The following is a 24,051-nucleotide window of genomic DNA, read 5'->3' on the forward strand; positions in this document are numbered from 1 at the left end:
TTCGACCAGAGCTCGATAACCTAGTCTGACACATCCCCCTGTGCCAGTACTGAGGGTGCATTTCACTATTGGAGGTGGCTAGAAACACACTGGGACTTGTGCTTCATAAATACTACCTGTAACAACCCTGTGGCTTTAGTCAGGGAGCAGCTCAGTGGACTGTGAGACCGGTTTGTTTTCCGGAGAGACGCCATCAGTGGGTTGTACCCCTCGGGCAACCTACGGTATCCATGTGAACTCACCCTGTCAGCTGTTCCCCCTGCCTGCGGTGTGGTGAACGGCGGTTAAATCCCAACAATCAGCTCCCTCTAAAAAAGGAGATGGTGGCCTGTGATCCTCAGAGACTCAGGTTGCTTTCAGACAGATCAGTGGAGATTTTTGTCCTAACAATGGTCCTAATATGTATTCTTCTGATACATTTATTACTATTCTGTCCACTTTCTCTTTACCATAGATCCGCTGGCAAAGCCAAGGGCAGTCCTTGATCAATGGACCGGAGTGTATGTAAGAGGAGAGACGCTCACTATTACCTGCACAGTGACTGGAGATCATCGAGAAAAATACTTCAATTTTTACAAAGATAAACAACGTTTGTCCTTCCGTCAAATTGACAGAAAGAACAAAATTGGACCATTCCGTGTCGCTGATAGAAGCAATGAAGGGCGATATGCCTGTCAATATGGAATTTCCGCCGGTGGGAGGCAGTTAATATCCCCAATGAGCGAGACTGTGGATGTGACCATATCAGGTAAATAACATGGAATAGAAAATTCTATATTTATTCTGTGGGCTTTACGTATTGATTATTTCAGCTCCTGTTCCGGGCAATAACAATTTAACTTTCATTTGGGGTGGCTCCGTGTCACCGAGGTGGCACGGTAGAAGCGACAGTATTTCTAAATGAGTGTCCATTTCATTCATCAACGATTGATTCTCTAAATGACAGAATGTGGCATGAATTCACCAATGGTGCATCGGCTGTGGATTTGGGGACTCAGAGAGCCGGTATGGGGAGTGGGTGGTTGTCAAATTTGATGCAGGGTGTGAGGGGTATATTAGTATGGAAAGGTGCATTCACTGGGAGATATTTAGCTAGCTCCGGTGAAATCACAGTCCTGTGATTTAGGAGTTGATTACATAATATTGCTTGAAAGGAGCGGACTCTGCCATTGATTTTCTGTACCAACGAATGAACAATTCCGATCCTACAGCCCCCATGGAGAGCTATATGTTGCTTAGTTAAACGCCACTGTCATGTGAGAGTACCTTTCTGAAATGGATGTTGATTACTGCAGTTATGTCAGAGAGTGGGTCGAGCTGGGCTGTCTGTCAGCTTTTTCTTTCGCTTCAGGCTTTTGCTGAAGGGTGGGTTTGGTTTCATTTTAATTTTGGAGAAGCTAAAATGACACTAGGATGTGTATGAATCCCTGCAATCATATGAATGTTCATTTGGGGTTTTCAAAGTGGTAACTGCTCTCAGTAGTGAATTTAAACCTGATGTGCTTCTGTTAAGTTTTTTAAAATGTCTTATGGATGTTAAAAGGAAAGCATGGATTACTTAGTGTTGGATTATTTGGGGGTTGTATATGAATGAATGGTTGCTAAGATGTTCGCTATGTTTTATAAAGGTTAACTTGTGTTCATGGAATAAATATTGTTTTGCTTTCAAATTCCTTTTCCATTTCTGCTGTACCGCTCCTGTAGAGTGGGCCGTGTGCTCCCCTTACCACAATCTATTAAAAGTTGTGGGTCTGGTAGGGCAGCACCGTGGCGCATTGCTGCCTCATGGCCCCAAGGTCCCAGGTTCAATCCCAGCTCTGGGTCACTGTCCGTGTGGAGTTTGGACATTCTCCCCGTGTTTGCGTGGGTTTCTCCCCCACAACTCAAAGATGTGCAGGGTCGGTGAATTGGTCACGCTAAATTGCCCATTAATTGGAAAAATGAATTGGGTACACTAAATGAAAATCAAAAAGTTGTTGGTCTGGTGAACTCCATTATGCACTTTGGGGTTCTCTAAACCCTGGCCCAGAAGACCACTCTCCAACCTCCAGCCATCCAACTGGTCATTCACTCTCTTTCTTGGTATGACCAATAGTTCAACTTCTTTTGGATTGTCTCCATGCAAATTCACCGTGCATATAATTTTGGCCTTGTCTCGATATGTATATTCACCCGGTTAATCGAGACAGACGCGCATGTATATATGATCTAGATTAAACCAGACTGACACTCCAGACGTTGCCAGTATTGATTGCTACACTATTGGAGCTAGATACAGATAGTCTTGTACCAGATCTCTATAATCTAGACTGACACATCCCCCGGTGCCAGTATTGAGGGTGCATTTCACTATTGGAGATGGCTTTATACACACTGGGACTTGTGCTTCATAATTCAGGCTGAAAATACCACCTGTAACAAACCTGTGGATTTAGTCAGGGAGCAGCTCAGTGGACTGTGAGGCCGTTTTGTTTTCCGGAGAGACGCCAACAGTGGGTTGTATCCCTCGGGCAACCTTCAGTATACATGTGACCTCACACTGTCAGCTGTCCCCCCCTGCCTGCGGTGTGGCGAACGGCAGGTTAAATCCCAACAATCAGCTCTCTCTAAAAAAGGAGATGGTGGCCTGTGATCCTCAGAGACTCAGGGTGCTTTCAGACAGATGAATGGAGATTTTTGTCCGAACAATGGCCCTAATATGTATTCTTCTGATACATTTATAACTATTCTATCCACTTTCTCTGAACCATAGATCCCCTAAAAAAGCCAAGGGCAGTCCTTGATCAATCAACCGGAGTATATGTAAGAGGAGAGACTCTCACTATTACCTGCACAGTTACTGGAGATAATCGAGAAAAATACTTCAATTTTTACAAAGATAAACAACGTTTGTCCTCCCGTCAAATTGTCAGAAACGACAATTTTGGAACATTCCGGGCCACTGGTAGAAGAAGTGAAGGGCGATATGCCTGTCAATATGAAATTTCCGTCAGTGGTAGGCAGCTAATATCCCGAATGAGCGAGACTGTGGAGGTGACCATATCAGGTAAATAACATTTAAATGAAACTTCTATGTTTATTCTATGTGCTTTACGTATTGATTATTTCAGCTCCGGTTCACGGCAATAACAATGTAACTTTCATTTGGGGCGGCTCCCTGTCACCGAGGTGGCACGGTAGAAGCGAACAGTATTTCTAAATGAGTGTCCATATCATTCCTCAACGATTGATTCTGTAAATGACCGAATGTGACATGATTTCACCGACGGTGCATCAACTGTGGTCGTGGGGACTCGGAGCCGGTCGGGGGAGCGGGTCGTGGTGATATTGGTGGTAAGGTGTGATGGGTATGTTAGTAGGGAAAGATTCATCCATTCGGGGGCGAAATTGATATGCTAAGGTGAAACCATAGTCCTGTGGCGGATGGGGTTTATTACAGGCATAAAGTACCGGACTGTGCCATTGATTTCCTCTATCAACGAATGCCCAATTCCGTACCCCCTTCCCCCTGGAGTGGTATCTACTGCATATACTGTCAAATATCACCCGACAACCTGCACCCACCGCGTCATTCATTCTCCTTGTTCGTATGACCAGCAGTTCGACTTCATTTCGGTTATCTCCAGTTGAGATCTCCGGACCGATAATTGTAGCTTTGTCTCGGAGGTCGGCATGTTGTCATATCATAGAATTTACAGGGCAGAAGGAGGCCATTCGGCCCATCGTGTCTGCACCGGCTCTTGGAAAGAGCACCCTACCAAAGGTCAACACCTCCACCCTATCCCCATAACCCAGTAACCTCACCAACACTAAGGGCAATTTTGGACACTAAGGGCAATTTATCATGGCCAATCCACCGAACCTGCACATCTTTGGACTGTGGGAGGAAACCGGTGCACCCAGAGGAAACCCACGCAGACACGGGGGGGACGCGCAGTCTCCGCACAGACAGTGACCCAAGCCGGAATCATACCCGGGACCCTGGAGCTGTGAAGCAATTCTGCTATCCACAATGCTACCGTGCTGCCCCTGTAATATCCTCAATATCAAGCAACATAATCGTAAACTCACTGTACCCCCTCCAAAGCCTCCATATCCTTCAGGCTCAATGCCGTGGATGAAGGAGAACCTGACACATTCCTTCTTTCCGAGTTTCTCGACCTGCGTTTTCACTTTTAGTTACCTGTCGACCTGTACACTCAGGTCCCTGTGCCTTTCACTACCTCGGAAGTTCTGATATTTATTGCTTATTTCGCACTCGTATTAGATGTTTCAAAATGCATTACCTCACATTTGTCCACATCAGACTCCATCTGGCATCTCTCTGCCGAAGTCTCCAACCGATCAGTATCCTGCTGTGCAGACCCGATGGGCCGAATGGCCTCCTTCTGCACTGCATGCTCTATGTTTATGTTCATCAATTGCAAATATATATCCAGCTCTCTTCGGCAAAGTCCTATGCAATCCACCTCCAACAGTAGGCAGCGCATTCAAACCCCAAAAACATATCACTCATAGCTCTCTTGATTGCCGTCTTGTAATTGTGACCGCTAGTCACTGACATACCAATTAGTGGAAAAGGAATATCCTCTTGACCCTGTCAAAATTGTTCAGAATATTCGCCGCTTAATGTTCTCTGATCCAAGGAAACCTGTCCAAGGAGGAGGGGCCGCATCTCACCTGCAGGGGCACTAATATCTTGGCTGGTAGGTTTGCTAGAATCACTAGGGAGGATTTACCGTAGTATGTCAGGGGTTGGAAACCACTCAACGTTAGCGTAGAAAGTGTAATAACTGAAGGGGAAACATAGAACAAAATAAGAGAACGACATTACCCGCAGGCACAGCAAAGAAGGTGACAAGTTTGGGAAGGGCGGAGTCAATGCAGGACTCAGGATGTTGTATGTTAATGCACACAGTGCACGGAACAAGGTAAATGAGCTTGTTGTACGCATTGAAATTGGCCGGTACGATGATGTGGGCATCACAGAGATGGGGCTGCAGGGGGAATCAGGACAGGAATCTCCATATACAAGGATGTGTCCTATGAAAAGGGCAGGCAGGTGGTCAATGGGGCGGGGTTGCATTGTTGGTAAGAATGAAGATAAATCGATAGCAAGGAGCGGTATGGGATCAGAAGGCATAGAATCTCCAGGTAGGCTGAGGAATCGCAAAGGTAAAAGTACCTGATGGGAGTTATGTACATGCCCCCTGGCACTGGCCAGGATGTGTGGCAGATAATAAATCAGGAGACAGAAAAGGCAAGTCAAAAAGGCAATATCGTGTTATGGGCGAGGCGTTTTCAGAACCCAAAATGTATCATGGAGTTCAACCAACCTCTTCCTTTAATGGATGTGTTGCTTTTCCTAGCACACGGCTTTTTTCTTTGGTGTGGGATTACAATTATGGACACGTGGGTTTTTAAACACAAAACAATGTTTATTCCATGAACTGAACTTAACATCTGAAATAAACATTGGATCTCTTAACACCCCTTACTTCAAAGATAACTCAGAAAATATTGCAACAGTCAATAACTCCTTAAAATGTTCCTTCAACTTTCAAGAGACTTAACACCTTTAAACAGTATGACATCAGGTTAAAGGATAGACATTATTTCTGTAGAATGGCAGAGATATAGTTGCTCGGTTGACTTCAGCTCCAGCACCTTGCTTTCTTCCTGAAAACTCTCTGGAAACACACAGACACACACAACCTCCAGTCTCACACTGGCTTTCTCCTTTTAATCAGCTCACAGCAAAACCAGCCAGTCACTTTTCAAACTGCAAAACCAAACTGCCAAATGGCTGAACTGAACTGAGCTCCACCCACTCTATGACATCACTGTTTTCTTAAGGGCACATTGCTTAAACATCCAGTTCTTAAAGGCACTCTCGCATGACAATTGCAATAATCATGGGCGACTTCAATATGCTGATGCACTGGGAAAATCAATTCCGTTGTGGATCCCAAGAAAAGGAATTTATGGAATGCCGAACAGATTTTTTTTAAGAGCAGGTTGTGACAGAGCCTGCTCGGAGACAGGCAATTCTGGATTTGGTGATGTGTAATGAGGTAACTTGATTAGGAACTTAAGGTGAAGGAACCCTGAGGGAGCAGTGACCACAATATGTCAGAATTTACCCTGCAGTTTGATAGGAAGAAGTTGGAATCAGATGTAACGGTATTAATATTAAATACGGGAGACGACAAGGACACGAGGAAGGGGCTGACCAGTGCTCATTAGAAAAGAAGCCTAGCAGGGAAGACAATGGATCAGCAATGGCAGGAGCTTTGGGGGATTATTCGGGAGGCACAACAGAAATTCATCCCATTGAGGAGGAAACATGCTCAGGGGAGGACAAGGAATCCATGGCTGACGAGGGAAGTCAAGGACCAGATAAAAACAAAAGAAAAAAGGTTGCAAAGTGGCGAGGATTAGTGGGAACCCAGGGGATGGGAAGCCTTTAAAAGCAAGCAGAGGACTACTAAAAAAAACAGAAACGGTGGAGAACATGAAATATGAGGACAAGTTAACTAGCAATATAAAATACATAAAAAAGGTAAGAGAGGCAAAAATAGATATTGGGCCATTGGAAAATGTGGCTGGAGAAGTAATAATAGGAAATAGAGAAATGACAGAAGAACTGAATGCTTACATTTATTATGGGCCAGGGTTTAGACAACTCCAAAGTATATCATGGAGTTCAGCTGATCCACGACGTTTAATAGTTTTGCTTATGGGGAGCACAAGGATCCACTCTCCAGGAATTATGCAACAGAGACCATAAGTATTTTTTAAAAAACAAAACAATGTTTATTCTATTAACCCAGTTAACATTTTAAAAAATACACTGGAAACATCTTATCAACTACAAACATACGTAACCCCAGAGATACAATACTCTATAGATAGCCCTTAATGCCTTTCCGAGCAACATCCATAAGTTAACCCTTTTAACAACGACAACAGGTTTGAATTCTCTCCATAAACAGGTATTACTTTGAAATTATCAACTGAGCTGAAGACGCTTTAGCTGGTCGAGAGAGGTCATTACACATTTGTTTGCTCTGAAGATAGCTCTATGGAATTCCTTGCCCAGTGAATCAGTAGAGGCTCCTTCATTAAATGTTTTTAAGTTAAAGATAGATAGTTTTTTGAAGAATAAAGGGATTAAGGGTTATGGTGTTCGGGGCAGAAAGTGGAGCTGAGTCCACAAAAGATCAGCCATGACCTCATTTAATGGTGCAGCAGGCTCGAGGGGCTATATGGCCTACTCCTGCTCCAAGTTCTTATGTTCTTATGTACACGTCTGACAACGAAACCAAAAACAGAGCCACAAAGCATATTTTCAGCTCAAAACGAAGTAAAAGACTGAAAGACAGCACAGCTACAGCCACACACTGACATCACTGGAGCTATTTGCTAAACACCCATTTCCTAAAGGTACATCCACCTGACACCTCACACCAAGAATAAAAAAATAAACCATCAACTTTAGGACGGTTTCATTTTTCACCTTTTTATTTTCCGTTTAAGATATACTGACAGTAAAATATCTTTACGTTTCACAAAACAAAAGACACAAACAGGTATAACAACATAGTCCATTTTACTTCTTCTTCATCCACCGAATCTGCTTCTCTTCATCACATTCGTGACAAAGCATCGGCTATCACGTGTTCTCGTCCTGCCACACATATTATTCCACATCACTCGCATCAACAGCGACTTTGAATGGTTTGGTATAATTTGAGATGGCTAACACAGGAGCAGTGGCTAACACAGACTTCAAGCCGTCAAATGCCAGTTCACACTCCACTGACAAAAGAAATTTCCTACGTTTCTTTGGCAAATCCGTCAGTGGAGCGACCACACTGCTAAAATTCGGCATAATTTACCGGTAAATTCCACTCATGCCAAGAAATCGCATCATTTCCCTTCGTGCTGAGGATACTGGGAACTCCCCAATAACGTTTGTTTTCACAGCCCGTGGCACCATTCGACCCTCTCCGATTGTGTGGCCAAGGAAAGTGACTTGGGTTTTCCAAGTTCACTTTTAGCTATGTTTACAACCAAACACGGCTCCTGAATTCGATCGAATAACCCCAACAGACGCTTCAAAATGGTCTCTGCATGTCTGGCTGAAAATTACCAGATCGTCGATGTACACCGCACAATTGGGTAATCCTGAAACAACTTTGTGAGGTAATCGTTGAAATGTGGCTGGGGCGTTTTTCATGCCAAATGGCATAACCTTGAATTGGTATATACCATCTGGAGTCACAAAACCTGAAATCTCCTTCGCCCTTTCGGACAAAGATACCTGCCAGTAACCTTTAAGTGTTTGGAAATAAAAGCTGATTGTCCCACTTTCGCATTCCTCTGAGCGTGGGATAGGATAAGAGTCCGTTCTTGCAACTGCATTCACCTTTCTATAGTCCGCACACAACCGTTGGGTACCGTCCGGTTTCGGTACTATCACTATGGGTGAGGTACATTGGCTGCAGCCCACTTCAGTTGTGCCATTTTAAAGCATACTTTCAATCTCTCTGTTATGCAGTGCGTATTTTAAACGATTAAGTGGACACGGATGTTGTTTAATTGGAAAAGCATTTCCCACATCTACATCATGTATAGCCATTTTAGTACTTGCTAACCTATCTCCACAAACCTGCCCATGTGATATCAATAACTCTTTCAGGTCAGTTAGTTTTTCCTCTGGAACTTACTCAACAATTTATCCGAATTTTTAAGAGCATCCTCGTTTTCCAATTTAATTGGAGGAATGTCAAATTCAAAGTATCTGGATTCAGTTCTTCACTTTAAAACCTCCTCCTTTTGCTCTCCTTCCCTTTCAAAGTACCTTTTAAGCATATTCAGATGACACACTCGGTGAGTATTCCTTCTATCTGGCGTTCCTCCCACATAATTCACCTCACTTAATTTCCTTTCAATATGATAAGGTCCACAAACCTAGCTTTTAAAGGTTCACCTACCACTGGCAATAATACTAAATCGTTGTCTCCACTGGGAAAACTGCGAACTTTTGCTTTCTTGTCCGCTACCCGTTTCATCACATGTTGTGCAACCTTTAAAGATTGTCGAGCCAATTCCCCTGTTCTATTTAATCGTTCAGGACAATTTGACACGCAGTCCAATAATATAAGTTCCGACTGCTTACTCACCAATTTTCCTTAATCAATTTAAGTGGTCTTCTTACCTCATGACCAAGCATTAGTTCAAAAGGACTGAATTTGGTTGACTCATTAGGTGCATCCCTAATTGCGAACAGTATGAATGGAATTCCTTTATCCCAATCCTCTGTATAATCTTGACAATAAGCCGTCTTTAATGTCTGATGCCACCTTCCTAAAGCTCCCGGCGATTCTGGATGGTACGCAGTTGACTTAAATTGTTTTATTCATAAACTATCCATAACTTCTTTGAATACCCTTTGGGTAAAACGTGATCCTTGATCCGATTGTAATTCTGTGGGTTGTCCATCTACGGTAAAGAATGTAAGTAACTCCTTCACATTCATTCTAGCTGTAATATTGCGTACTGCAATGGCCTATGGAAACCTAGGAGGCACATCCATTATAGTCAAAATATATTGATTCCCACTTTTCGTTTTAGGAAGCCGTCCTACGCAATCAATTAAGACCCTTGTAAAAGGTTCCTCAAATGCTGGAATGGGTATTAAAGGCGCTGGTTTTATCACTGCTTGATGTTTCCCTATCACATGACATGTGTGACATGACCGTCAAAATGTAGCTACATTTTTATGTAGTCCAGGCCAATAAAAATATTTTTGAATTTTAGCTTGAGTTTTCCTTACTCCCAAATGCCCTCCCACTAGGACCTCATGTGCAACTCGCAACACCTTCTTTCTATACACTTCCGGCAATACCACTTGCTGAACTCCTTTCCACTTTTCATCCGCCTGCATATGCAAAAGTCTCCATTTTCTCATCAAGACATCATTTATACGGTAATAACATTCTGATATACACTCAGATTCCTCTTCCGCGTATGCTTTCTGATACATCCGTTTTATTTCTTTATCTTTCTGTTGTAACTCCGCCAATTTTCCTGAACTAAAAATATCCGCCTCATCCTCCACCTGTTCTTATCCAACCATCTGATCAAAATTCGTTTCTGATAATTGCACTTCAACTTCATCTTTACTCTTTGATTTCTCCTCTTGTCTTATCCTATGACTTTGCGACCTTGTTACTACACAATCCGGAAACATCACAGGGTATTCGTCCTTCAACACGTCAGTTGTCTGATTTTCCACTGGTTTATCAACCACAGTAGACACCACTCCCACCTGCGATCCAGCTTTATCATTACCTAAGATTAACTCTATTCCTGGACACGATAGTTTGGCTATTACTCCTACTACCACTTCACCACTCATCGCTGCGCTTTCCAACCTTACCTTATATAATGGAACACTACTTCTCTCACCCTGAATTCCACATATTACCACCTTTTCTTGCAATATTCCTCGCAAACTACATAATTCCACATCTCTTACCATCAAAGTTTGACTAGCTCCCGTATCTCTTAAAAATGTGGCTTCTTTACCTGCTTCTACTGATACACATGAGTAAATTTTAATCACACAAGTAAATTATTTAAAGAGATCTGGCACCTTCTTATCAACTACCTCTTGATCAGGCACATCCTTCGCTTCACTGGGGCTGTTCTTTCCCACGTTAACACACCTCATTCTCTTATCCTGTTTTACCACACCAGTCTCCCCAGTGCTTTTCTTCAACAACCAACAATGTGACTTTATATGGCCTAGCTTATTACAGTGAAAACATTTGAAACGTTTCCTGACTCTTCCAACCTCCTGGATTTATTTCTTAATCTGAGGTACACTCTCCTTATTATCTCCCGTCAGATTCCTTTACCTTTACCGCTTGAGTATTTCTCTTTTCCCCAGTTTCTATCCCTCACAGGCTGAAACTGATGTCGGAAACCAAACATTGATTGATGAACTAATTCATAATCATCTTACATTTCTGCTGATAAAATTACAATTTTAACCTTCTGTTCTTCCACGTGAGTTCGCACTACATCCGGAATTGAAGATTTAACTTCTCTAAATGTATTATTTCTCTGAGAGCGTCATACGTTTGATCTGTTTTCAAAGCCCCTATCCACCTATCAAAAGTACTCTGTTTGATCATTTCAAACTGCACATATGTTTGACCAGGTCACCTCCTTAAATTTCTAAACCTTTTGTCTGGCTTCAGGCACGAGTTCATATGCACATAAGATGGGTTTTGTCACCTCCTCATACGTTCCAGATACCTCCTCCGGTATGATGAAAACACTTCACTAGCTCTACCTACCAACTTCGTTTGAATAAGTAATACCCACATGTCCTGTGGCCATTTCAGTTGTTCAGCTGCCTTCTCAAATGAAATGAAAAAGGCTTTTATCTTCTTCTCATCAAACCTTGGCAATGCGTGGACATATTTAAATAGATCCACACCGAGCCTTCGACTATGACGCTCAAGCTTATTATCCTCAGTACGATCCTGAAACTGTACGTGTCCCTTTACATCTGCCAATTTTCACTGACTGGTGTTTCATGGCCATTTTCCGAAGTTCAAACTCTCTCTCTTTTTCCCTTTCCTCTCTCTCTCTTTCTCTCACATTTCCTTTTTCCTCTCTATCTCTTTCTCTGTCATTTCATTTTTCCTCTCTATCTCTTTCTCTCTATTTTTCTTTTCCCATCATTGCGTTTTCAAGCTGCTTTCATTCTTTCTCATGTTCCAGTTGTTTAAACTATAACTGAAATGTTGCCAGTTCTAATACGTCCGACTGTATCTCAGGCTAGTTTAAATGTTCAGCTACCGCCGTATGTACCTCGCCTTTTCGTACGCTGTCAGGCAACATTAACTGCAATGTCTTTGCCAGTCTAAAAGCCTTTTTTTTTGTCTCTGTTCGTCAGGTACTGCGTGTGACCTTCTCCAACCCCCAATACACCCGAGCCTCTGAATGAGCCATTGTCTAACACACACTGCCTTCTGAAACTGGAATACCACACCTGAAAAGCAAACTCAAATATGGTCACCCCTCACTGTCTTTCAGTTTACTAAGTCAACCCAATCACGAAAGATAGATCTTCATCCCGGACGAGCCCACAATTAATTATGGCCCAGGGTTTAGAAACTTAAAATATGTCATGGAGTTCACCTGAGCCACGATTTTTAATAGATTTTGGTTATGGGGAGCCGACGGATCCACTTTCCAGGTGCTATGCAACAGAGACCATAAGTATTTTTTGAAACAAAACAATGTTTATTCTGAGAACAAAGTTACAAATCATCAAGTGAGCTGAAGACATGTTTTAACTTGTTGAGAGAGACATAATTACACATCTGTTTGCTTTGAATACAGCCCTACAACTCAAAGCCAAACTAAACAGAGCCAAAATGCAGCTTTATAGCTCAAAATAAAAGTGAGAGACAGAAAGACAGCCCAGCTCCACCACACACTGACATCGCTGCAGCTATTTGATAAACACCCATTTCTTAAAGGCACATCCACCTGACACTTTGCATCAGTCATCACGGTGGTAGGCGCCAGTGGGATGTCAGAGCTTCAGGGGAATCAGGGTGAAGGGGTGAGTGCAGTGGCCATTACTAAAGATAATGTTCTGGGGAAACTGAAAGGTCTGAAAGTGGATAAGTCCCCTGGACCGGTTAGATTACTCCCTAGGGTCCTAAAAGAGATAGCTGAGGATATTGTGCAGGCATTGCTGGTGATCTTTCAGGCATCACTGGAGTCAGGAACGGTCCCAGAGGACTGTAAAATGGCTAATGTGATACCACTGTTTAAGAAGGGATGGAGGCAAAGACGGGAAACTATAGGCCGGTTAACCTGACTTCGGTAATTGGTATGATTTAATAGTCCATTATTTAAGATGAGATAGCGGAGTACTTGGAAGTGCATGATAAAATAGGACTGAGTCAGCACGGCTTTGTCAAAAGGAGGTCATGGCTGAAAATACTGTTCTTTGAGGATGTAACAAGGAAGTTAGGCAAAGGAGAACCAGTGGTCGCGATTTATTTAGATTTCTAGAACGCCTTTAACAAGGTGCCGCATAGCAGACTCTTCAAAAAATTAAGAGCTCATGGTGTTAAGGATACGAACCCGGCATGGATAGGGGATTGGCAGACTGGCAGAAGGCTGAGGGTCAGGCAAAAGGGATATTTTTCGGGATGGCTTCCAGTGACTCGTGTGCCTCAGGGATCAGAGCTGGGAGCACAGCTTTTCACACGATACATTGACAATCTGGAAGAATGAACTGTTGCTAAGTTTGCAGATATGCAAAGATCTGCAAAGGGACAGGTAGTATTGAGGAAGAAGGGGGCTGCTTAAAGACGTAGACAGGCTAGGAGAGTGGGCAATGAAGTGGCAGAAGGAGTACAATGTGGAAAGGTGTGAAGGTATGCAACTTGGAAGAAGGACTGGAGGGTCGACTACTTTCCACATGGGAAAAGCATCGCAAATCAGAAGCAGCAAGCCACTTGGGAGTCCGTTTTCACGATGTTCGTACGTTTAACGTGCAGGGTCATTCGGCAGTTAGGAACGCAAATGCAATGTAGGCATTCATATGGTGAGGGCTAGGATTCAAGCCCAGGAATGCACTTCTGAGGCTGTAAAAGGCTCTGATGAGACCCCCATTGGAGGATTGTGAGCAACTGTGGGCCCCGCATCTAAGGAAGGATGTGATGGGCCTTGGAAAGGGTCCAGTGGAGGTTCACAAGAATGATCCCTGGAATGAGGAGTTGTCGTACGAGAAACGGTTTAGGACTCTGGGTATGAAGTCGTTGGAGTTTAGAAGGATTAGGGGGGATCTTATTGAAACACAGGATACTGCGAGGCCTGGATATAGTGGATGTTTCCACTTGTAGGAAAAACAAGATCCAGAAGACTCAATTTCAGACTAACGGCATAGGCAGCACGATAGGACAATGGAAAGCAGTGTTCCTTCACAGCTCCAGGGTCCCAGGTTCGGCTTGGGTCACTGTCCGTGTGGGGTCTGCGTTGGTTTCCTCCGGGTACTCCGGTTTGCTCCCACAAGTCCCGAAAGGTGTGCTGTTAGGGAAACTGTCCATTATGAATTCAACCTCTGTGTACCCGAACAGGCGACGGAATGTGGCAACTATGGGATTTTCACGGTAATTTCATTGCAGTGCTAATGTACGCCTAATTGTGATAATAAAGAATAATATTATGAAAAAAGAGATAGGAGAATTTTCTTCAGCTCGATGGTGGGGATGCTGCGGAGACCAAGTCACTGAGTGTCTTTAAAACAGAGATTGATAGGGTCCTGATCAATAATTGGATCAGGGGTTATGGGGAGAAGGCAGGAGAATGGGGATGAGAAAACTATCAGCCATGATTGAATAGCGGAGCAGACTCGATGGGCCGAGTGGCCTACTTCTGTTCTTGTTCTTAGTCTTATGGAGAACAAGCCCAGTTTCTCCGATCTTTCACTGTATCTAAAATCCTTTATTGCTGGTATAATTCTAGTAAATGCTCTCCGCACCCTCTCCATGCCTTCAACATCCTAAAATAAGGTGCCCAAAACGGAACACAATACACCAAATGGAGTCTGACCAATGATATATAGAGGTGTAGCATCACTTCCTTGCTTTTATACTCTATGAGTCTTTATGACCCCCGAGGATTTTATCAGTATTCTTTACACAGTTCAATGCCAGTCCACCTTTAGAGAATTATGCACTTGAGCCCCGAGGTCCGTCGGCTCCTGGATCTGCGAAAAGTTGCACCATTGAGCCTATATTGTCTTGCCATCTTTCTTCGACCAAATAACCTCACAATTGGCTACATTGATGGGATTGTTGTTTTTCTGATAAGAAGCCTTTGGCCAGCAACGTCCCACAGGGATGAATGTTTTTTACATACATCAATGACGTGCATGTTAATGTCGCAGGCGCAATTGGTAGTTTTGCAGGGTACAGGAACACTGGGGATGTCCCTGACAGTGAGGAGGGCAGTATTGGACTGGGAATGATACGGATCAACTCGTAGTTGGGCACAACAACAGCAGACGGAATTTACTCCTGATAATCTGCGGGGATGCATTTTACGAGGTCTAATAATGATAGGATAGACAGAATGTCCGGTAGTTTCCTAGGGAGTATGGAGGAGCAAGGGGAATTTGGTTGAAAAGTCGATGGATCCCGAAATGTGGCTAGATAGGGCAGTGCAGAATGCACACTGAACGACTTCCTTCATTACGCGGCGTATAGAGTAAAGGAGCAAGTTGTATTGTCCAAATGTATATAACATTGCTTTGGCCACAGATGAAATACCGTGTGCAGTTCTGGTTGCCACACGATTGGAAGGGCACTAATGCAATGGCGAGGGTGCAGAGGAAATTTAGAATGATGCCGCCTGGATCACTGCCCTGGATCACTGTCCGAGTGGAGTTTGCACATCCTCGCCGTGTTTGTGTAGGTTTTACCCCTTCAACCAAAAGATGTGCAGGGCAGGTGGGTTGGCCACACCAAATTGCCCATTAATTGGAGGGAAAAAAAATAGGGTACTCTAAATGTATCTAAAAATAATAGTGATATTTAGGGGCAGCACGGTGGCACAGTGGTTATCACTGCTGCCTCACGGCGCCGAGGTCCCAGGATCTGGGTCACTGTCCGTATGGAGTTTGCACATTCTCCCCGTGTTGCGTGTGTTTCGCCCCCACAACCCACAGATGTGCAGGGTAGGTGGATTAACCACGCTAAATTGCCAATTAATTTAAACAAATGAATTGAGTACGCTACATATATATTTTTTAATGATATGTCATGGTCGACATAGACGTGTTGGATGGAAGGGTCAGTTTGCCTGCTCTATGACTGTATCGTCACCGACTCCCCAATTACTTCATCGAAACAAATAAGTGGTGTGTTATATTTCCTGTAAATGTTGCCCTAAAATTTCTTGCACTGTCCAGAAAAATCCCAGATTCTCCAGTCTCTATATATAACGCATTTCCCTCAGCACTGCGACCATTCGATTGATGTACTCCAAGGCTATTTCCAAGGCCTGGCATTCCTTAACAGTCTGGTGCACAGCATTGGAGACAAGTTAGAACTATTGGTGCACAAATATTCAGCAGAACTCCCTTTGTTAGTCCATGTACTTATTACAAGAACACATATCAGTTATCTGTCTCTTTCGAGGATGTCTTGCCAACGCGCTTTAAGGTCCAACTCCTTCTGCGCCTCATTTTTCTACTCCATTTACTTTACATTCAAAACACTGTAAACTTGCCAATTCCCTGTCCAGTTCAACAGATGAGGATACCTTATTGAATGTTGTGAAGGAAACGATAGGTAGGTTTTTGAACAGTAGAGGAACTCAGGGTTATGATGAGCGGGCGCCTAAGTGGAACTAAGTCCACAAAAAGATTAGCCGTTATCTTATTGAATTGCGGAGCAGGCTCGAGCGGCCATATGGCCCATTCCTGCCTCTAGAACATAGAACATAGAAAAATACAGCACAGAACAGGCCCTTCGGCCCACGATGTTGTGTCGAAACGTTGTCCTAGATTAAGCATAGATTATCACCGAATCCACAGTGCAGAAGGAGGCCATCCAGCCCACCGAGTACGCACCGGCCCCCGGAAAGAGCACCCTACCCAAGGTCAACACCTCCACCCAATACTAAGGGCAATTTTGGACACGAAGGGCAATGTATCATGGCCAATCCACCTAACCGGCACATCTGTGGACTGTGGGAGAAAACCGGAGCACCCGGAGGAAACCCCCGCACACACAGAACTGTGGGTGTACGTACACCACATAGACTGCACTAGTTCAATAAGTTAGCTCTCCACCACCTTCTCAAGGGGTAATTCGGGATGGGTAATGAATGCTAGTTCAAGACGTCAGCTCACCACCATCTTGTCAAGGGGTAATAAGGGCTGGTAAGGAGCCGAGCCAGCGACACCCACATCCCATGAATGAATGAAAAAAACTCTTGTTCTCCTCATCCTTCCAACAGAAACGACTCAATTCATGTTCTCCTGCATTAAAATTAATCAGTTGTGTTTCCTTCGCATTATACATCTCTGTGTCGTCTGTAAGTGCATCCCTCCTCGCTCCTCATTACACTCTCCTGCTTCCTCGCATCTGTGATTGTATTCATTTTAATTGTGCCGTTTTTTCAGATTATAATCCACTCCCGACAAGTCAGTGTTGAGTTTGCAATCAGTCGTCACTGTTCCTTTGTTTCTAATTGCAGATTTACATAAACCACATCTCTCAGTTGATTTGGATGGTGTTAGTGAGGGTGGAGATATCACTTTCAATTGTACAAGCCCCCTGGAGCGTCCTGGCATTGCATTTTACTTATACAGGCAAGAAGAACCTCCTTTAGTCAGTGTCAAACCCCCTGATGAAGACAGACATGCTGTCACCTTCGCCATCAAGAATATCGACCACTCGAAAATAGGAAACTATACCTGTCAGTATGAAGCAAACATCAATGGAAGAAACCTATCCTCGCCTCATAGTGACGCTGTCAGGATCACTGTTAGAGGTAAGTGAGATTGGCTATCAATATATCCATTCAATTTTACTGAAGGTTTTCCCCACAATAATTTCGATCAGCGATCCTGGTGACACTAACTACTGTAATTAACAATTCAAACGTATGTGGGCATGGGACAGATTTTTTCCCCTCCGCAGGTTTCCAGTATTGACCCAATGGATTGTGAGCATCACAGGTGTAACACACATACAGGTGGGAATAATGGAACATCTGTCTGATAGTTGGCACACGGTGGTATCTCATGAAAATTCTCATGACTTACAGCCAAAATGAGCAATCGGTCTGGTGTAAATGAAAGGTAAGACTTCTTAAAATCAATGGATTGATTTGAACCCCATTGCTGATTAGCAGTTTTCACTGTGGACCACTTTTCAAAAACTCGGAAAAACGGACTGATACAATCAAATTATCCAAATAATGTTAAACCAAAATAAAAACATTATAAAATATACCACAAGGCCGGAAAATGCTGTATCATGTTACATGCAGAAGTGAAACGGCCAAATGGCGTTTTAACTGCGTTTTCAAAATAATGATGAGCTTTGATTGGTTACATAAGCAATAGATCTGTGCAGTGGCGAGGGAATGTCTAAACAGGAGATGTTGGTTGAACATCATTGACGAAACGAACAGAGCTGAGATTATTATAGTGTCTTCTCTGTAGGCATTTTTTGTGACGTGGCGAATGCAGCTTGAAATCTTGGTAGAAGCATATTCAGTAACTTTCAAATGGTAACTGGAATATATACTGAATTAAAAGTTAATGGAGGATGAAGAACGAAAAGGTTTGGTGGGAGATAGAGACTAATTGAATATGAGATTAAATGTGACAGCACAGATGTTATGGATCGAAGGATCTCCTCCTCGTTTGGATACTTGTGTGTTCCTACATCTAGTTTTCAACTTCTGTTTATTTTCTCTCCCTCTGGCCTGGAGAAACTGTTTGTGCCTGCAGTATTCCCGTCTCAATTAGTGTCCCAACAGCAGTACCACATTGTTGACCTTGGGTAGAAGATGCTCATTCACAATGTTCTGTTCTTTCTCCCATTGTCTCATTCAGAAAGTAAGTCTATTGCTCCCCTAGCGGCTGGTGTTGGTTCTGCTGCGGGTCTAATTCTCATCCTGGCTCTCCTGGGCGCCTGCCTCTGGCGGAAAGGTAGGTCATACTCGGTATAACAACAGGTCATCGTACATGCACCGACCAAGGTGAATGTCGCCTCTTCGTGAACACTATGACCCAATTCGGTAAACAATCCAGCCAATTAGGCACCACGGTAGCACAAGTGGATAGCACTGTGGCTTTGCAGTGCCAGGGTCCCAGGTTCGATTCCCCCGCTGGGTCACAGTCTGTGCAGAGTCTGCACGTTCTCCCCGTGTCTGCGAGGGTTTCCTCCGGTTGCTCTGGTTTCCTCCTACAGGTCAAAGACGTGCAGATTAGATGGATTGGCCATGATAATTTGCCCTTAGTGACCCAAAAAGGTTCCAAGGGGTTATTGGGTTACGGGGATAGGGTAGAAGTGAGGGCTTAAGTGGATCTGTGCAAACTCGATGGGCCGAATGGCCTCCTTCTGCACTGTATGTTCTATGTTCTATATAATTGTCTCTGACACGTAGTGCATGTCGAACATCACATAAAGGATGAGATAGCCAATGACGAATCTTGAAGAATCATAGGCAGAAAATAACCTTGGGCAGATGAGTAAATATCAACTGTTACTCGAAACTTCAGTGGCACTGTGTTCACAAGAGCTAAACGAGTGGCTGGGCTTGTGACTCACAACCATACAGCTGATTTTGCACAGGTATTACTTTGCTATCACTTGCGACAGAACGTGCAGTATCGCTTTGGAGGATTACAAAAAAAGCAAATGTCTACCCCAGCACTGTCAGATTACGAACAATGGAGCCTGGGTTCAGAGAGGTGATTTTAAACACGGTGTTCAAAGAAGACATGATATGGAATCTGCAACATGACAGAAAAGACAAAGGAAGACAGCAACAAGTTGGTAAAATATAATCTTGTACATATATATGCAAATTGTTCAATCAGTGTTCAGACTAAGGAATGACTGCCATGGACTATACTGGTGACGAATGGTTTGGCATCATTCACCCAATATCTGGATGTTGCAATGGGCTCAGGGCACCGCAGCGACAATCTGGGGGATGTGTGAAATTGACTTCCTTGTCTAAGGTACAGCTTCTCCACACGATTCTTCAATCCACTGATTCCAACCCCACTGCCATCGGCCATTGTGTAACTCACATCAATTGAAATGGACATTGAGTTTGATATCACCACACGCCCCACGTTTAGACCCATCCACTACATTAGACGCACCAACTGCTCAATGGACACTTGCCCATAGAAACCCCCACCACACTGGAATTTTCCAGGTCATTCCACTGAGTCACACACTGGTTTCAGTTCGCACAGTGGACGCTCATGCCAACACCTCTGTCGGGAAGAAATTCCCTCACTTTGCAAACTTCCCCACATATCAAGACAATATTCTTTTGCAAGTGTTTAATTAAAGGTCTTCTCCTTGAATGTTTTCTATTGCTCATAGATCTTACTGCTCAAAGTCTCTTAAACAATCTACCATCCCAACAAATATACCAGAGTTTTCTTTGCTGAATGCTAGCCGGGATGTTATCATTTTTTTAAACCCGACATCTCTCAATTCCATTAATTCTTTATTCATTCCTCATACCGCTGACCTAAATGGACTTCCAAACAGGAACTATTCTTTCTCATCCCCACTTCCAATCGCACCCTCGACATAGCTTTGAATCCAATGACTTGCTCTCCCTTGTCTGCATAGCCACCTCTGCCAAGTTCTGAATTCAGTCCGTCAACACCTTCATTTTCATTACCCTCACCCAAACTCCAAACGAAACTGTTTAGTCGTGTAAATTCAGCTTACACCGTCGTAATAATCACACACAGTGCCATCCACTAACACGACAGTGGGAATCACTCTGGATGGGACGTGAACTACTTCTTCAGGGCACTTTTTATAGCATCCCTACTGTTATGGGCTAGGCGTTTTCAGAACACCAAAATGTATCATAGAGTTCAAACAACCTCCCCCTTTAATGTATTTTTGGCTTTTCCGAGCACACGACTTGTTCCCTAGAAATAGGACTACAATTATGGACACATGGGGTTTTAAACACAAAACAATGTTTATTCCATGAACTCAACTTAACATCTTAAATAAACATTGGATCTCTTAACACCCCTTACTTCAAAGATATCTCCGAAAATATTGCAACAGTAAACAGTTCCTCTAAATGTTCCTTCAAACTTCCAAGAGACTTAACACCATTAAACAGAATCACATCAGGTTAAAGGCTTTACTCTTATGAGTTTAAATCACCCAAATGATCCAGAGATAGTCTTTCATGGCAGAGATCCAGCTCACTGCAAACACAGACACTCCCAATCTCTTTTCAAACTGCAAAACTAAACTGCAAAAAGGCTGAACTGCTCAGCTCCACCCACTCTCTGACATCACTGTTTTCTTAAAGGTACATTGCTTAAACATCCATGTCTTAAAGGTACTTTCACATGACACTGCAGTGCGGAAAGAGACCATTGGGCCCATCAAATCTACTTCGGCCCGTAGGAAGAGCACGCTACTTAAGCCCATGCCTCCACCCCATCTCTGTAACCCATTCATCCTATCTAACCTTTTGGATAGTAAGGGGCAATTTAGCATGGCAAACCCACCTGACCTGCACAGCTTTGGACGGTAGGAGGAAATGCGGAATATCCGGAACAGCCCACGCAAAACGAGGAGAAAATGGAAACCCCATGCAGGCAGTCCCCGAAGCCGGAATTGAACCTGGGTCCCTGGCGCTGGGTGGCAGCAGTGCTAACCGCTGTGCTACAATGCCGCTAAGATTCAGAATCAGCAGTCAAACAACCTGAAATTCTCCTTTCATGTTTAGATTGGCACTGGCGTCTCAAAGAGCCTCACTGCTCTTTGAAATTCCATGAAACTTCCATTCCTGCAGACGCAGAATTGGTTCGCGGTTTCTAACCCGTGTGTTTCCTTCACAGAGAAAATAAAAGAGAACAGTCAAACCAGGTGAGACCATTCCCGCTAATACTCAGTGACATGGGTCAGCCTAATGCTCAGAACGATTCGATGATTAGAAGAATGTGTGCTCTCTGGGTGCAGTGTGAATTGTGTCTTTAAGATACGAGATCTAGCAACTTACATGTAAATAAGCATCTATCAGACACACGCACACTGGAAAACACAAATACACATGCAGAAACACAAAGAGACACGATTCACAAATCATAGATGCACCCACACACGTGCAAACATTCGAAATGAAGCACTTACCTTCACACTCATTCACTGTCATTCACTCATGGCCAAGGGCGGACATGTAACACAGCACTCAGGCACACAAAAGCACAAGAACGCCTACATTCACACACGCACACACTCGCGCACACCCTCACACATTCTCATGCACAGTCACATTCACCCACACGTACCGACATGACACACACGCTTTCAGAATCTCAAATTCGCTCACACACATTTACACACGCACTCACAAATCAGATACTCACACTCATACATGCAGGATGTAAATACAATCCACACTCCTACATACACACTCACACCAATCTCGCACGTGCACTATCACACACATACATTCTCTCACAGTCACAATTGCAGACTCAGACACGATCCACACACTCACATTCACACACTCAGACCATCAAACGCACCACATACTCACTCACACAGGCATCCATTGACACACAGACTCATATGCAAGATAGGAGGGATGTGAATGAACTGAAAATGGTGTGGAGGAAATTGACCATGATGAAAGCAAATTACTGCGGATTCTGGGACCGGAGACATAAATAGAAAATTTAGTGACACTCTCAGCAGGTCTGACAGCCTCTGTTGAGAGAGAAGCAAGTTGATGTTTTGAGTCTGGATGACTCTTTGTCAAAGCTGTGGGGAACTGGGGATAGGGTCAGATTTATACTCGTATTAGTGGAGGGGCGGTGGTATTTGAGCTGGACAGAGCCCCAGCTTTATGTGGAGATTGAGAGAGATGTCATGGGAAGTAATATCAAAGAATGTAAAAGGGTTGACCAAGGTTAATAATGGTGCTGACAGTGACACACTGAGAGATTAGAATACATTAATGGTAGAACACAGGTATGTGGCGTGTGAAAGCGCAATTAGGAACACGTTGCATAGGCCCAAGTTGGATAGGCAATGGGGGGGGGGGGGGCAATGGTGAGGAAAAAACATATCGATGGAAGAATCGAAAATACGTTATATAATTTGTTTTTAAGTAGTTGAAGGTGCAGGAGAGAGGTCGTAGTCTTAAGATGTTAAACTCAGTGCTAAGTCCGGGAGGCTGTAACGTTCCTGATCAGAAGATATGTTGTTCCGCCTGTTGGCGCGGGGCTTCACTGGAACATAGCAGCAGGCCAAGGACGGACATTTGGACGTGAGCGCAGGACGGTGAGTTCAAATGGCAGCGATAGGAAGGTCTGGGTTCTGCTTGTTGGCGGACCCATGGTGTTCTGCAAAGCGGTCACCCAGTCTGCGTTTAGTATCTCCAATGTAGAGTAGGTTGCATTGGGGGCAGCAAAAACAATTGGCCAGTTACACGTGAGCGCTGCATCACTTGAAAAGAGCGTTTAATCATTTGTGTGCATGCAGAGGTGCAGTGGGAAGAGAATGAGATATTTAGGGGTTGGGGGAGTAGACTACGGTCTCCCGGATGGAACGGGCCCTCCGAAATGCTGACATGGGGAGTAACGAAACATGTGTTTGACGGTGGCATAATGCTGGAGTTAGCAGAACTGGCTGATGATGATCCTTTGAATGTGGAGGGTGGCGGACTGGAGGGGGGAGTGAGGACAAAGGAAACTTGTCATTTTTCTGGGAGGGAGGGGATTTACCAGGCTGTTGCTTGGGCTGGGGAGTTTTAGTTATGAAGAGCGAGAGACGTGGGTCGTGTTCCATGGAACTGATTGGACTGAGGGAGGAATAAATGTAAATACGTTGATATAAATCAAAATAAACGTGAATGAAGTTGCAAGAAAGAGCTCACAGTCAGAAGATGTTAAGTCCAGAAGGCTGCAACGTGCCTAATCGTAAGATGGTGTTGTTCCTCCAGTTTGCGCTGGGCTTCAGTGGACATTGCAGCAGGCTAAGGAAGGGCATGTGAATGTATAGAATTATGAGGGGTGCATATAGTGTAGACAGGAAGAAACGTTCCCCCTTGGTTAAGGCATCAATTGCGATGGGGTATAGTTTAAAGTAAGGGGCATGTGGTTTATAGGGGATGAGAGGGGAAAAACATTTTTTCCCAGGGCGTGGTCGGAGTTTTGAACTCATTGACTGAATTTGTGATGGTGGCAAAGACAAATGGAAC

General features: G+C 43.9%; 1 protein-coding gene across 1 annotated transcript; it reads left to right on the plus strand.

The window, feature by feature from the left end:
• Positions 1-652: 652 nt before the first annotated feature.
• On the plus strand, positions 653-18,772 carry LOC140406638 (immunoglobulin superfamily member 1-like; the record flags this gene model as incomplete). The annotated part of the gene is made up of 4 exons (XM_072494643.1): positions 653-748; positions 2,753-3,046; positions 17,308-17,604; positions 18,677-18,772. Coding segments are annotated over exons 1-4 (718 nt in total), but the record flags the coding sequence as incomplete, so codon positions are not given.
• Between the last annotated feature and the right edge of the window lie 5,279 nt (positions 18,773-24,051).

Source organism: Scyliorhinus torazame, unplaced genomic scaffold (genome assembly GCF_047496885.1).
Source record: "Scyliorhinus torazame isolate Kashiwa2021f unplaced genomic scaffold, sScyTor2.1 scaffold_737, whole genome shotgun sequence".
NCBI lineage: Eukaryota > Metazoa > Chordata > Chondrichthyes > Carcharhiniformes > Scyliorhinidae > Scyliorhinus > Scyliorhinus torazame.